Source organism: Pygocentrus nattereri, chromosome 6 (assembly GCF_015220715.1).
Source record: "Pygocentrus nattereri isolate fPygNat1 chromosome 6, fPygNat1.pri, whole genome shotgun sequence".
In the NCBI taxonomy this organism is placed as follows: Eukaryota; Metazoa; Chordata; class Actinopteri; order Characiformes; family Serrasalmidae; genus Pygocentrus; species Pygocentrus nattereri.
Window position 1 is genome coordinate 34,903,902 of NC_051216.1, and position 14,561 is coordinate 34,918,462.

General features: G+C 42.3%; 1 protein-coding gene across 1 annotated transcript; it reads right to left on the reverse strand.

Moving 5' to 3' along the window:
* Positions 1 to 4,921: 4,921 nt before the first annotated feature.
* olig2 (oligodendrocyte lineage transcription factor 2) lies at positions 4,922 to 7,337 on the reverse strand. Its single transcript, XM_017706503.2, has 2 exons — positions 7,204 to 7,337; positions 4,922 to 6,973 (listed from the first exon to the last, which is right to left on the reverse strand). The coding sequence occupies exon 2, from the start codon at positions 6,924 to 6,926 to the stop codon at positions 6,039 to 6,041; it is 888 nt and encodes a 295-aa protein (XP_017561992.1). The 5' UTR covers positions 6,927 to 6,973; positions 7,204 to 7,337; the 3' UTR covers positions 4,922 to 6,038.
* Between the last annotated feature and the right edge of the window lie 7,224 nt (positions 7,338 to 14,561).

A 14,561-nucleotide genomic window follows, 5' to 3' on the forward strand; every position in this document is an offset into this window, starting at 1 on the left:
TCTAGTTTTTTTAGAAGGGACCATTTCACATCAAACTACTGTGAATGAATTAGTTCACATCTTAATGATACAACTATGCAGAGATGTGTTTTTGTGCGTTTTTAATGAGTGCAGTCACCCTTTAATGTTTATTATATCAGATACTCCACAGTATTGGAGAGAAACCATGAGGAGCCCATGTGATTAGCCCGAGTTTTAAGCATCCATTGGGTTCAGCACTCTTTCAGTGACACAGGGTGAAGAAGGAAACTAACTGGAGTGCAGTGAAAGCAATTAGCCTTCTCAGCTCTGTGAGGTGAGGGAGTGTAGCCTCTTAATGCAGAGCTAACCGCTGTGCTAGCATAACCACAGCAATTACTGCACCGTTCAGACAAAATCACATACGCTCACGTTATAATCTACACAGCTCCTCAAGCTTCACCCACAGTATTTACATAATCGAATTTCTGCAGTTTATTCTCACTCATTTAACCCCTGAATCGCTGTTTCATTACAGCTAATGGCGCACGTTTTCTGCTACCTGCTTCACCATCGATGGATCGGCTAATTAGTGGCTTTTGACTGGTCTTCTAGAAGCAAGAGGGAGATCCTTATTAAGGTGGGGCTGCTATCGGTGGGTCGGCGGGGGAGGTGCACGGTGATTAATTTGGAAACGTGATAGCGTGTAATTCTCATTACCTTTCGGGGGTAATTGCATTTTACGTGGAGCAAATGGGCAAGGCGGCGAAGACTGCTAACAAGCAGATGTTTGAAAAGGGAGACAAGGCAGTTAGCAGCCTGCTTGATTCTGTTTAACTCAATCTTGAGTCCAACTCGAGAGCTAAACCCTCTTAGCCAGATTCTGGCTTTGAGGGCCCCTGTCATGGAAAACTAACATTTCCTCAATTTCTGTCTAACACACCCCAGCACGTTGCCGGAAACTGGATTTCTCAATGAACCCTAGGTGTATTTCAAGTTCCCTATAAAGTGTACCGGGTGTTTAGACATTTTTAGGGTGACTGCACACCGAAAACATTTCGTTGGAAAGGAACTTCAAACTGCAGAGGGACTAGTGAACAACGGCTTATCACTGCAGGGAAGTTTACCCATCAGTCATTGCAGGTCTCTTGAAGCTGTGTCTTTGATTATGACACTGTTGTACAATCTGACTTAAGGTGTTGATCAACCCCCAGTTCCCTTCACCGACATCCCGCACTCAAGTGTGTATGTGAACATACCAGTCCTGCTGAGGGACCCTGTAGAACCTGATTTTCTGAGTTGGGAGCATGTCCACAAAAAGCAAAGGTGGCCATTGATGGCTGGACTGTAAAGTGGATTCCGATTTTGACCTCATTTGTAAGCCACACACTGCGGGCTAATGCCATCTCTTACACTCATTAACTCATAAAAAAGTGCACCAAAAACAGACATGAACAAGCAAATGTATAAAAATATTACTCATTTGATGCGCAGCCATGAAAGCCATGGCGTTAATCATCAAGTTGCAATTACTTATTTTCCTGCAGTTAATTGCTATCACTGAATCCAGACGGCTTGTTTGCACCATCAGGTCAAAAAATTCAAGTGAACTCATGTTAGTGAGTAGAAGATCAATCTCACAAAGACAAGCAATGAGAGAGAACAGGGTCACCCAGAATTCCTGAGTCAGTTGATTTCTGTTTATTAGTTTTTTTTGGTCTTCAGATGTTGAGTGTGTTTAGTTCTGTTGTATCAAAACGACTTCAGTGACTGCCAATTCTGTAATTTTCCTCAAGGCTGTTTATTAAATTGTGCAACATTGAAAACTCTTTTAGAACAGGTTTTCTTATGCATTTCAGCTGGTGATCCCAAATATGTTGATCTGAAAATTAAAGATGCAAAAATAATGCAGTTTACTTAAACTTAAAAGTTCAAGTTTCTGAACCAGTACAGTTTGCATGATGTATACCAATACTTTATTTACACACTAAACTTGAACGTTTGAGTGTATTCAACACCTTGCCTTAAACACCTTGCCTTAAAAAAGTGAGTTTCAAAATTTACTAAACTGTGTGAACAAATTACCTCTAATAGTTTTTCATTCAGCGTTTTTCATTTTTCAGCGTTCTTAAAAAGGAGGTTTTTTCAGGAGTCTTTAGGAAGGACAGTGATTCACTATAGAACCAGGAACACTCAAAGAGCCATTTGCATGCTTAAAGGATTCTTTGCATGACATGGATCTTCAGGTTGATGGAGAATGTGCTGTATAGCAGAACCTAAAAAGGGTTCTGCTGCTGATCTGGCGTCAAGCTTAAGTGTTCATGATTCTACACAGAGCCACTGTCTTCACCAAACTACCCCTGAAGAACCTTCTTTTTTTAAGAGTGAGTATTTACAGTGTGCTCTCTTTGATAACAGAGAAACAAACGTAAACAAAAAAAAACATTATTCCCAATGTGCCTATCCCACGAACCTCATGAACATACATCACATCCTATACTTACCACCTCCAAAAGGAACTTCCAAGGAGGACATGAAGTCCACATATGTGGAAACTACGCTTAATAAAATATGTTAAACGTCTTCTGAAATATCTGAAATGATTACAGTATTTTGGAGTGAGACTCTTCACAAATCCACCTTGGCAGCTTAGCTCTGCCCATTAACACTGACCCTATAAGGAATGTTTCAGCCTGGACTGGACTTTTTGAATGAGGCACAATACAGGGCAGCCAATCACAAAAGAGGTTATTTACACAGGTCAGTCCCAAAGCTACAAGAAACACATTTTATTCACTGTAAACCCGAATACGTTCAATTAACCCAAACGGATTGCCTCAAAATATACGAGTGGACAAACTCTATTCTTTAAAGTGAACGGAATTTCAATATTTTATGTATACCAAACTTTCTAAACCCGATAAACCTGATTACACTATACTTAAAATTTCATGTTCTCTTAGCTATATTAATTTAATTTCATTTGACGTTAAAAAACTGAACACAGTGTACGCTAATTTACGCTTATTATCTACTATTATAAGCTTAATTCGTTTATTTATTTGCTTATTGTAGGTATATATATATATATTATTTTTTATTTTTTTATTTATTTTTTTTGTCAGGGAACGTCTGTGCCATAGTCCATTTAATTGATATTTTCTAAGTTGTATTGACTCCGCACACCCCGTCCCGTCTCCAGGCCTTTTATTTTATTGCTCTGTTTTAAACTCGACAATTGAACATTCAAACCACTGTTGTAGGTTTAAGTGAACATTTACATCGTTTGTACTTTGATGAACAAAAATGTTCCTGCACAGAACCTTTATTTCTAACAGTGTATATGCATTTTTGAGGGGCACCGGGGGTCTAAGGTGCAGTAGCCTGTTGACAGGCCGTTGTTTCGTTGATCTGTGCGTCCTGATGGAGCAGCACAAACAGACTGTCCTGTAAAATCACCTTTGCCCACCTTATGTGGGCTACTGGTATCTGTGCACTGTTTTATGAGTAGTTTAATGCCTTAATTTGAGCTTCTTTCCTCAGAAAAAAAACAACCAACAGCAGAGTAAACTCTCCTCGCGCTTCCTTCTCCTCTCGGTGTCCTCGGGATGCTGCAGGACTTTTCCTGCTCTAAATTCCTCTAAACGCACTCGCTGAAACACAGAGAGATAAACAACCTCTAGATATGAATATTCAGCGAGCAAGTTCCCTCCATATCGTTCCAGCTCTAAAGGCTGCTGGAAAACATCGCGTTGGCGCGGAAAAGCTGCCGTCCAGCTGCTGCCGTTTAGTTGAGTATATTCCGCCGCACACACCGCTGTATTTGCCCTGCAGGAGCTGCGTATCTCACTAAGTCCGCTCACACAGCCCACCGCGCTGTCTGCCCCAGCTACAGCAGCTCCTCAGAGCTGACAGTCAGGTCATTTATACGACTTTTAAAGACCACTTTAATCGATCAAAATGAATAAAGAGATGTTATTAAAGTCGACTGGATTCGTTCCTAATAATTCAGGTCCTCAGTCAGAGAAACTGAACTCGAATAAGCAGTTCCAGCGCGAGTCTCTCTCTTTTCTCTCAACTCATTTTAAAAGGAGAAGAATTCAAATGTGAGCGTGTTTGTATTTGATTTCTTCTACTCTATAACAGCAACACAGGAAACAAACACTATTATTATTATTATTATTATTATTATTATACGGTTGATTTATTGGCATTGGAAAAGAGGAAAATTGTGTTTTTATGTTTGTTCAAATGCAATAGTTAATTAAAAGTTATTGAATTAAAAGTTCGTTTGATTTAATTCGTCGCTTCTGTTTTTGAGTTTTGTTTGTGCTTGTTCTCCTCAAGCATCATTTACAAATTAAAAAGACACGTAACACGATTTTCCATAATAATAATAATAATAATAATAATAACAATTATATTTACATGTTAAGGGAGGTGATGGACTTGTGTTGGATGTGAACTAAAAATTTTAAAGACAAATCTAACAGTCTGGAGGACTAAACACACTAAGCCTTTCGTAGTGTTTGTTCATGCTTACAGTAGTCGTGAGTAACAGTGAGTGTATAAACCTGTATCTTCTCGTGGATGACAGGATTCTCCCTTAACCACATAAACACTGGAAGCAACATGGGGAAGATACTGTTTCAGCTCTGAAATGTCAGATATCCTGTGGGTAATAAGGCGGTGAGTTATCAAGGCTCTGTTTAAGGCTTAAGATTAAAGATTAAGACTTCCTCCATCCTCTTTTCACCCAACAGGGGTCTAAAAAGCAGCCAAACACGTCTGACAATTTAATGTAACATATAAAAATGATTAAAAAAACTGATTATTGACCTTTAATTTGATCAATCGTGTCACAATTCGGTGTTTGTTTGCAGCATATGGAGTGAAATGAGAAATGAGATGCTGCTGAGGACCTCTCTCAGACAGGAACGTCAAAAAAGCACAAGGCAAGCGATACGATTCACTTTAAACCTTTTTATTGTCATTATTATTTGAACTACATTTACAGTTCTCACATCATCCTTCATTCATTTGAAAATACAATCGAAAATAGGTCAATAAATATCGTCTCGCACTTTTATAAAAAATAAAAGATGATCATTCTTTGCGTCGGTCAGTGACATGGCAGTGAGAACAGAGGCAACAAAGAGAAGAATATGAGTGAGAGAACAAGAGAGAGAGAGAGAGAGAGAGAGAGAGAGAGAAAGTGACAGAGAGAGAGAGAGAGAGAGAGAAATAGAGAGAGAAAGAGAGAGAGAGAGAGAGAGAGAGAGAGAGAGGTGAACAGGTGCAACATGAGTTCTCCAGGCTCGCTCTAAACACCGAAGCGCGAGTTTCAGTCCTAATATAAAATCTCTCATACTGTACAAACACTGTCTACATATTTACATGGTTTATTTACACATCATCATCATCATCATAATAGTAATAATAATAACAGTATTGTAGAGGTGGCTGAACAGTTACAGCACGTTCACAATCGATGATGAGCTACATTGAAATGTCCGTGTGGAGCAAAATAATCACCTACTGGAGCTAAACGGGTTAAAAAAGCTACGTTAGTGTCACTGATCCGGCCGAGTCAGCCCCCCCATCAGCCTCACCTCTGTCTGTCAGATACAGTCTTTCTGAGGCTACAGTGGGAAAAGAAACAGTGCATTTAGTTTACCCGATTCAAAAGAGCGCGTCTGTTTCACGTGAATAAAACAGAATTATTGCCAGAAGTAAATAAACTGAGAGGGAAAGTTGTGAAGTGATGTTCTGTGTGTGTGGAAACGTACAGCGGTGTTTTTTAGTGTATTGTCAGTATATTCATATGTAAAATAAATATATTGCCGTTTTAAACACGTGGCATTTTTGAGTGGGCTGGTCCTGCAGGGAACCGTCTGTGAACGAGGACCCTTTGCTGGACTGGCCGCTCTGAGTGCGATATACTGAACACACATTGCAATATATTGATTTTACCTCACACAGCACTCTGGGCTGCAGCCGCGACCCAGGTGTGCACTATTTGAACCAGGTGAACTTTAACGCACTACACTATACAAGTCCGTGTCATATGGGCTGCTGAGTCATTTGGAGTCGCTGGCAAGCCTCGTCATGGTTACTGCGCTCATGCTGGTCACGTGCGGAGGCGGTGGCGGCGGCGGGACCTGGCACATGCTGCACGGACACGGCATGCCCGCTCCCCAGTGCTGGAAGCTCGATGCCGCGGGAGGAGCCTTCAGCAGTCCGTGGTGCGCGCGCACAGAGGCCACGGCAGACAGGCCGGGCGCAGTGGCGGCGCTGGGCGGCAAGAGCGCGTGATGCACCGCGTGCGAGGCGGCGGGGTGCGCGGGTAGAGGCGCCGCGTGGGCCAGCGCGCCGCACGCAGACGGGTGGAAGGCGGCGTGGTGGCCTGCCGCGCCCGCCACTGTTGCTCCCGCCGCTGCTCCCCCGGCCGCCGCCGCTGCCGCCGCTGCCGCCGCCGCGCTCGCGCCGCCGCCGTAGATCTCGCTGACGAGCCGCTTCATCTCTTCCAGCGAGTTGCTGAGCATCAAGATGTAGTTGCGCGCGAGCAGCAGAGTGGCGATTTTGGAGAGCTTGCGCACAGAGGGCCCGTGCGCGTACGGCATGACCTCGCGCAGGCCGTCCATGGCGATGTTGAGGTCGTGCATACGCTTGCGCTCGCGGCTGTTGATCTTGAGCCGGATGCTCTGCAGCTCGGACTCGGAGAGCAGCTTGCGGTCCTTCTTGGAGAACATCTTCAGGCCCAGCGCACCGCAGTCGTCCACGACGCCCGAGGCGGAGGAGAGTGCGCGGCCATCGATGCCGCCCAGATCGCCTGGAGAGTCGCCCTGCGTGGAGGACACGGTGCCAGAGAACCCAGTCGACTTCTTCATGGCTGCGGAGGAGAGGAACAGGTCGTCCGTTTCGGGAGAGGACGGGCGGCTGGACACGCGGCTTGTGTCGGAGTCCATGGCGCGCGCGGCTGGGCTCTCAGCAGGTCACTCGAGGAGAGCAGAGTCTGCGCGCACGGAGGAGAGAGCGAGGTTAACACACACAGCAGAAATTATGCTATCTACATGCAAATCGACCCACGAACGAGCGCGAACTCACGAGCTTGGGTCCTTCAGTTCTTCTCGAGCTTAACGAGACGGAAACTTTACTTGTAACCTTGTTTTCCGAGTCTTAAACCGATCACAGACAGTACATTCGCGACTTTCTCCAACTTTACACAAGCGAGTATGAACTTACCGAGAAGCACGTGCACCGCGCGCTGTCGCTGTTTCAGTATTGTTTGTCGGAAGTTTCACTTTGTTGTTGTTGTTATTCCGTGTGTGAGTCCGTGACGGCGCGTTTGGCACGCGGGGAGTGGCGCGGGCGTTTTATAAGCAAGCGCGCCCCCGCCACCTGGGCCCGAGTCAGTGGGACAATGTGACCGAGTTATTTTTTTTCTCAGAGAGGCCATCAAGGACCAATGGGCTTCGTGCGAACCAGATGAGGGGGAGGGGCTGTGAGGTGTGTGTGTGTGTGTGTGTGTGTGTGTGTGTGTGTGTGTGTGTGTGTGTGTTCAAATCTGATGTCATTACAGAGAAACGAGGCTTCATTAAGTCAATCAGAGCCGCTCCGCATATGGCGCCGCTCGAGTTAAGATCAGAAACCATCAGATAACGTCCACAGAGAAACACGACCACCCGCCAAACCCCCGAGCTCAGAGCTCAGACCCGCTAAGAAACTGCAGCGAACTTTATTCAGCGAAACTCTTTAACACGCACTGGATTACAGACAGAGATAAAAGTGCAGTTTAAGATTAGAAAATATCCAATCAGTGCAAAAGCACAAGGGACGATTATATAAACAGACAGACAAAGAAACAAATAAACGAACAAATAAATGAAATTTTAAATGTACCTATAGTTTCTAAACAGTCTGATGTCTGAATGTCTGATGCGTCGCTTATAACTTTATTACGATCAGTTATGAAGATCTGAGTGTAGATCAGAACTTCAGTGTGCACTCAGTGACACGAGCGCGCGCAGGGAGCTTATTGTTTTAACCCGGCGACCCCTGCGGGCGCCTGACAGCTGATGGCGCGCGCGACCGGTTTCAGCCGTTAGAATGCGTTTAAAACAATTAATAAACGGAGCGTGAAGAACTGATTTAACGGCTCTACTCAGAGAGAGAGAGAAAGAGAGAGAGAGAGAGCAACAAGTAGGCCGGTGGGATTAGAGCAAATACAAATACACTGTGACAAAATGAATACAATTATTATTATTATTATTATTATTATTATTATTATTATTATTATTATTATTATTATTATTGTTAATAATAATAATAATAATAATAATAATAACGTTATATTAGCCCTTATCCAGAAGAGTCGACACGGAGAAGTTGTAGTTCACAGTGGTTTAGTTCACTGTGCATTTCGGTTTCTTATAATCTCTATTAGTTTATTGTAGGTCTATAAAGAACAGTTGGACTGTGTTTCCCTGATTTACTCCTTCAGAGTGGACCCAGGGGGTGCAGTGGCAAAGAGGAAAAGAAAAGAAAAGAAAAGAGAAGAAAAGAAAAGAGAAGAAAAGAAAAGAAAAGAAAAGAAAAGCTGTCACAACCTGCGTGTGTAAGAGCGCTAAATTGATCAGCTGCGCTCCGCAGGTAGAAATCTGGCGCTCCTTGGTCTCTCCCGGTCTGTAGGAAAGAGTCCTCACCAAATCAAGGTCGTTAGCATATTTTTACTTTGTTTATTTATTTTTTTCGTTCACACTGCGCGAGCGCGTGTTGTTTGGTTGTTTCCCGCGCGGACAGTCCCGTCTGTTTGCTTGTTTACCCGCACTAAATAAGCTTATGCTAATGAGACGGTTTAAACCGGCGAGAAGTTGCGTTTTAATCACCGGAGTTCGTCTCCGTTCATTATGAATTCCGGTAATCTCACTTGTTAAGTGGACCCAAATGGTAATATATGCTGAAACTGTCTGGATTAGAAGCGAGGCGAGTTTGAGCAACAGAAAGAAAAGAGAGGCTGCAGTTCAGCTCAGACGCATATGATTATCTGAAATGTCAACCAGGAAGGAGGCGCTGTGTATCTCACACACACACACACACACACACACACACACACACACACACACACGCATGCTGACTGACAACTGCCTGGGGAGCAATTACAGAGGCGGAGGAGGGCTTCAGTGAGCCGGGCTCTTTGAGCATGTTGCCTCTAGGCTAATTAAGGACACAGGCTGCAAATATCTCAAGCTCAGAAATCATATTTCTCTTGCAGCAAGGTACACCACACAGAAAAGAAAGTTGGATTTTCTTTGTGCTTCATCTAAACAAAACAGACACCCGTAACTTCCAGAGTGGTCGAATCTGCCAAATGCAACTTCTGAATGAGCAGAAAAAGCAGCGGAGGCTTCAAGCCAACATGCTGCTTCCAAACTTCACAGTTCAGGTGCAGAAAATGGAAGCGCTTAATGAACAAGACATTAGCACATACACATCTGCTTATCTGCTAATCACAGGCTAGAGTTTTCCCATTTAGAAAGAGAGAGAGAGAGAGAGAGAGAGAGAGAGCTTTCGCCACCTGTAGGTGGATGAGTGAGTGTATTGGATGCTGTTGAAATGAATGTGGGTGTTAATTCTGAATGTTGGCTCTCCTCTCATTCCATTACGTTTATGAGATAATGACTTGTAATGTACATTTTGTGTGGGGAGAGCTAATCATTGGCTAATGAGGCCAGTGCTTATAAGCAGACAAGGAAAGGCACAAACTCACAGGCCCATGAGCAAAGCTGTTTTCAGCTATAAGCAGTATAAGCAGTCATTCTTGGCCCCTGAGCCACCCAGGCCTGTATCATCCAATGGGTTTTATGGGCAGGTGCCCAGGGACCTGGGTCACTAGGGGGCCCCCATGAGCAATTATAACAAAATTTAAACAGCTGTTTTCACCCCAGCTGGGAGCTTCACTAGCTGCACAGCAGAAAAAAAATCAAAAAACCCTAATTTCACATTTGTTGTGTCACAACCAATCACAATCCTGACATTTTCCATGTTTTCCTGAACGTTTTCTAATCAGTTATGAGCAGCTGTTCAACTATCTGCGTTTACTTTAATCAAGCTTTGAGGTTTTAGCAGTGAGCTAGTGTTCCTTTGAACATACTTTGAATTTAAATCTCCAAATATTGTGCCCTGAGGATGTGCAAAATATGTGCTAATGAGTATGTGCTAATGTAGCTTGACAATTTGGCAATAAGTGTTTTGCTTGTGAAGAGTGGACACATGCTTAATAGGTAAACTTTGCATTGGTTGTTGGGCTCATGGTAACCTGTGCTCCTGTTACTGTGTGTAATCTTGCTATTGTTTTGTCTCAGATATTTAAAAAAGCCTTTGAAGCCGTGACATGCTCAACACTGCAGTTAGTATGCTGCCATAGTGGCGCTGCACACATTGATGTAACCTGCTGTGATTTGTGCCCTGACTATCAAAAAAGGTAGCTAGCCAGGTTGGGGCCTACCACACGTTTGTGCTCAGGTGCTGATAAAATGATGATCCACGCCTGGAGAATGGAATATATTTCAAAGTAAAAATGTTTGATGTATGATATAAATGAACTGAATCAACTGAAAGTTGATATGAAAGTGTTTTATTGTATTTAAATGCAATTTTTAGTGTGGGATTTGTACATACTTTAATAAACCTGCTGTCTGTTTTATCTCAAGGCAGCAGTCTTTGTGGAGATGTGTGAACTGACTTACATTGTTTTCTTATTAAAATGTATTTAGTATTAATTTTTGTTCTATTCTGGCATAGAAAACTGATTGGGGTGAGTGGGGCATGAGAGGCCCCAAGTATGGTGCATCTTAGGCCTCCAAATGTTCAGAAATGGCTCTGGTCCTAAAGGGTTGTAAGTATGTGTGTGTGAAACGTGTCTAAATTGCAAATTCAATTAGAAACTTTGCGTTTTCAGACATCAGTCTTTGAGAAATCACTTCAGAATGACAGAGGCCGAACTATGAAAACTCTCCTCCGACCTCAATGCCTGTGTCTACAGCCACACATGGACCCTTAAGGTTTAAAGGGTTACCACACTTTACGCCCTCTTCAATTTGTTTTGTGTTTAATTTTTAAGTGATTCCCACCAAACCATCTCTCTCTCTCTCTCTCTCTCTCTCTCTCTCTCTCTCTCTCTCTCTCTCTCTCTCTCTCTCTCTCTCTCTTTCTCTCTCTCTCTCTCTCTCTATTTCTCTCTCTCTCTCAGTCTGGGTGGCAGTTGGTTCTGTGTTGTGGTGAATACCAATGGTGAGGAGGAGCATATGTGAGCCATTCTTAATCCTGCTAATCTTCCTCTAAAATAAAAACGAAAGGAATAAAGAAAAAGGGGAGGAAAAAGAAAGGAGTGAGAGAACTTTCCCTCTCTGTGTGTTGAACAAAACTTCCCTTCCCAAATCCTTCCTTCCATCATTCTTACTTTCCATCCACAGCCAAACTTCATAAACTCTTTCATACAAAGGACATCATGTCATATATTTTTAATTCACTCTTAAATATGTGCCCGAAACATTACCTTAGATTTATAGGAATTATACATAGAAGAACCTTCTTTCAGTTCCCTACAGAGCCTTTAGAGGATGGTTCATCTGGTAAATATAACAAGAACCTTTTTAAAAGTTTATTTTCTTCCTAGACTGTTACATTCAAACCAAGAAACATCTGAAAACCTTTATTTTAAGAGTAGATTATTTACAACTGTGCAAGTAAAATCTCTATTGAACAGTCTCTCTCTCTCTCTCTCTCTCTCTCTCTCTCTTATGGAAGTGCGAGTTGTTGGGTTCTATGTGAGGCTTTTGTCCCTACAACAGTCATTAGTAGGTAATTAAGTCTTAACGTAGCCTACGCTCCCCTGGCTACTATTACACCCTGCTCAAATGGAGCGGCTTACAAGCTCCTTTACACGCCAGGACAAATTGAATGGGGGCTCATTGGGCTCTGCCTATTATTCCTGCCGCCCCATCTGGCTGCGGGTGGATAAAGAAGGGATTTGCAGGCCGTGTGTGCTTGGGCCGCTGGGTTCCAGGCCAGGGTCGGGGATGGGGTGTGTGTGTGTGTGTGTGTGTGTGCTGGAGGAGAGGCAAAACCTCTTTCTGAAGGTGGCTGCTTCTTTTCAAGAGAAAGCTGTCGGATTTGCTCTCACCAAATGTTACAAATGTTTCCGCAACCTGCTCCCCTGATCCTGCTGGAAAGGAGGAATTGGGGTGGGGGGTAGTAGGCGTAATATGTGTGTGTGTGTGTTTGTCAGAGGTTGGTAGTAACTATAGCCACATGTACTCATCTTCATGTTTTCAAGTAAAATAAATGATACATTTGTATTTTGATGAATGTTTTAAAGCAAAGAAATCCACTTTTTACTTGGTTACATTTTAGCCTTCCAAACTTTTTTGTTCTGCACCATTTCTGTATGTTATGCTGGTGAATCTGGACTGATTCATGGATGGGCACACCTCTGGTAGCACACCAAAAGTGCATCAAAAAGAGAAATACAGTGCCAAATGATCTTCAGTTTGTATGCTGATACTTTTGCAGCCAAATACTTTTCCACACATTTCATGTCACCATGAAATTTTCATTTTGGTACATACGTTAATGTGTAAGAGCTGTTTTCAAAATAATAGTTAAGAAACAGATTTAATTCAGGTTTTATTTTTGTATATGGCTTTTAGAAAATGATCATAAATAATTTAGTGAATGAGCAAAGTTAAACTAAAGTTTACATACACTTCATTACTATTTGACGGCATTGCCTTTTAATTCCTTAACTTGAAGCAATCATATGAAGCAGCCCTCCACATTCTTCTCACACTTTGCTGGAATTTTTGCCCATTCCTCTTAATAGAATTTGCATAATGCAGTCAGGTTTGTGGGTCTATTTGCTCAGACACACTTTTTTCAGCTCAGTCTTCTCAATTTCTGCGGGATTCAGGACAGAGAGGACAGAGGAATTTTGGAGATTTGGAGGAATATTTAGGATTACTGTCCCGATGGAAGACCCAGTTTTAAATTTTCGGTTGATGTCTTGAGGTTTTACTTCAGTATCTCTAGATAATTCTCCTCCTTGTGATACCATCCATTTTATAAAGGCCACCAGTCCCTTTTCCAGCAAAACCTCCCTCCAACATGATGCTGCCACCACCATGCTTCAGAGTTGGGATGGTTTTTCTTTAAAAGCTTTTTGTCGTACATAGTGCTCATCATTATATCTAAAGAGTTCAGATTTTGCTTCATCGGACCAGTGAATGCTTAGCTTGCTTGGACTACTCATCATCATCATCATCATCATTATCATCGTCATTAACCGCTTAATCCAGATAGGGTCGAGGTTGGACTACTCATTTTATAGTGAAAGCTTTCCTTTAATTGATTAAATAAATCATGCATTTCTTGGTTCCTAATGACAGATTCAACATTTTGGATGCGCGGAATGTGCATGAAGCATAAAATCATACAAACTATGTGTTGGAAGTGTTTAACCCCTTAAAATGGCCTATGAGTGAGTTGTATTACCAATATATACAACTTATGAATAACTGGTACATTTCATATGTTCATATCTTTGATATATAAAAGTCTAAGGTATAGAGATAATTAATTCATTACCCTTTAGAAGATACTGTTACCATGATTGATAACAAAAGCATGATATAATTTATATTCCTCACTTATATACAAGTTGACACAAGCAGAGAAATTTTATTAAAATGTGGAAATTATAAGCAAATCTGAATCTGTTAAATGTAAATTAAATGTAAATGCCAATGTGATTCCTTGGATGATGTAACTGTGTAATTATTTTAAATGGTGTAGCAAAATGACTAGACTTTTAAAGGTAAGAGTTCTCTGCAGCTCTTGAAACATTCACACACATATCCACAAAAAGAACTGCACACGCCCAACTATATATGCACAGGAGAAGGAGAGGAAGCAGAGAGGAAGAAAAGAGAGGAAAAGAGAAACAGGGTGAAAGCAGATTTCCTCCAGGCCTGATGTCTCCTGCAGCTATTAGCATACAGAAAAGAGAAATTCCACCACTCCCCCCAACAAACACACTGTCTCGTAATGCCTAACGAGGGGGCTGGCAGCTTTATGCCTTCCCTCCTACCCACAAACAAGGGAGCAGGAGCAGGTTGTGATTTTGTTTTTGGAGGAAGATGGTGATTGTGTGTGACTGTGGTTGCCCTCTGTGTCACCCTCTGTACTCCAACTGTTTAAACACAAACTATTGTCTCCACCAGCATGCTTAAAGAGCATCACTGAAAAAGTAGAGCTTTGAATATACTCGATTCAAATGTCATTTCCACATCAATACTATACATTACATCAGCAGAATGCAGCTCTTCCTCTCTCTCTCTCTTGCTCTCTCTCTTTTTTGTCTCCTTCCATTAAAAATACATGATACAGTAAACGCTGTGCTCTGATTTCTGCATGATTAAATCATTGTAATGTGAAGTAAGTCATTCATAGTTTGATGTGAAATGCTCTGTTTTAGGGAAGCTTAGATGTGTTCAGATTGGTGATAGAAGCCAGACGTCTGAAGAGTCTTAGAAGCTGCCTCACAG

Bases quoted from the DNA above. Each gene is read 5' to 3' on its own strand.
- olig2 (XM_017706503.2), bottom strand. From the start codon at position 6,926: ATGGACTCCGACACAAGCCGCGTGTCCAGCCGCCCGTCCTCTCCCGAA.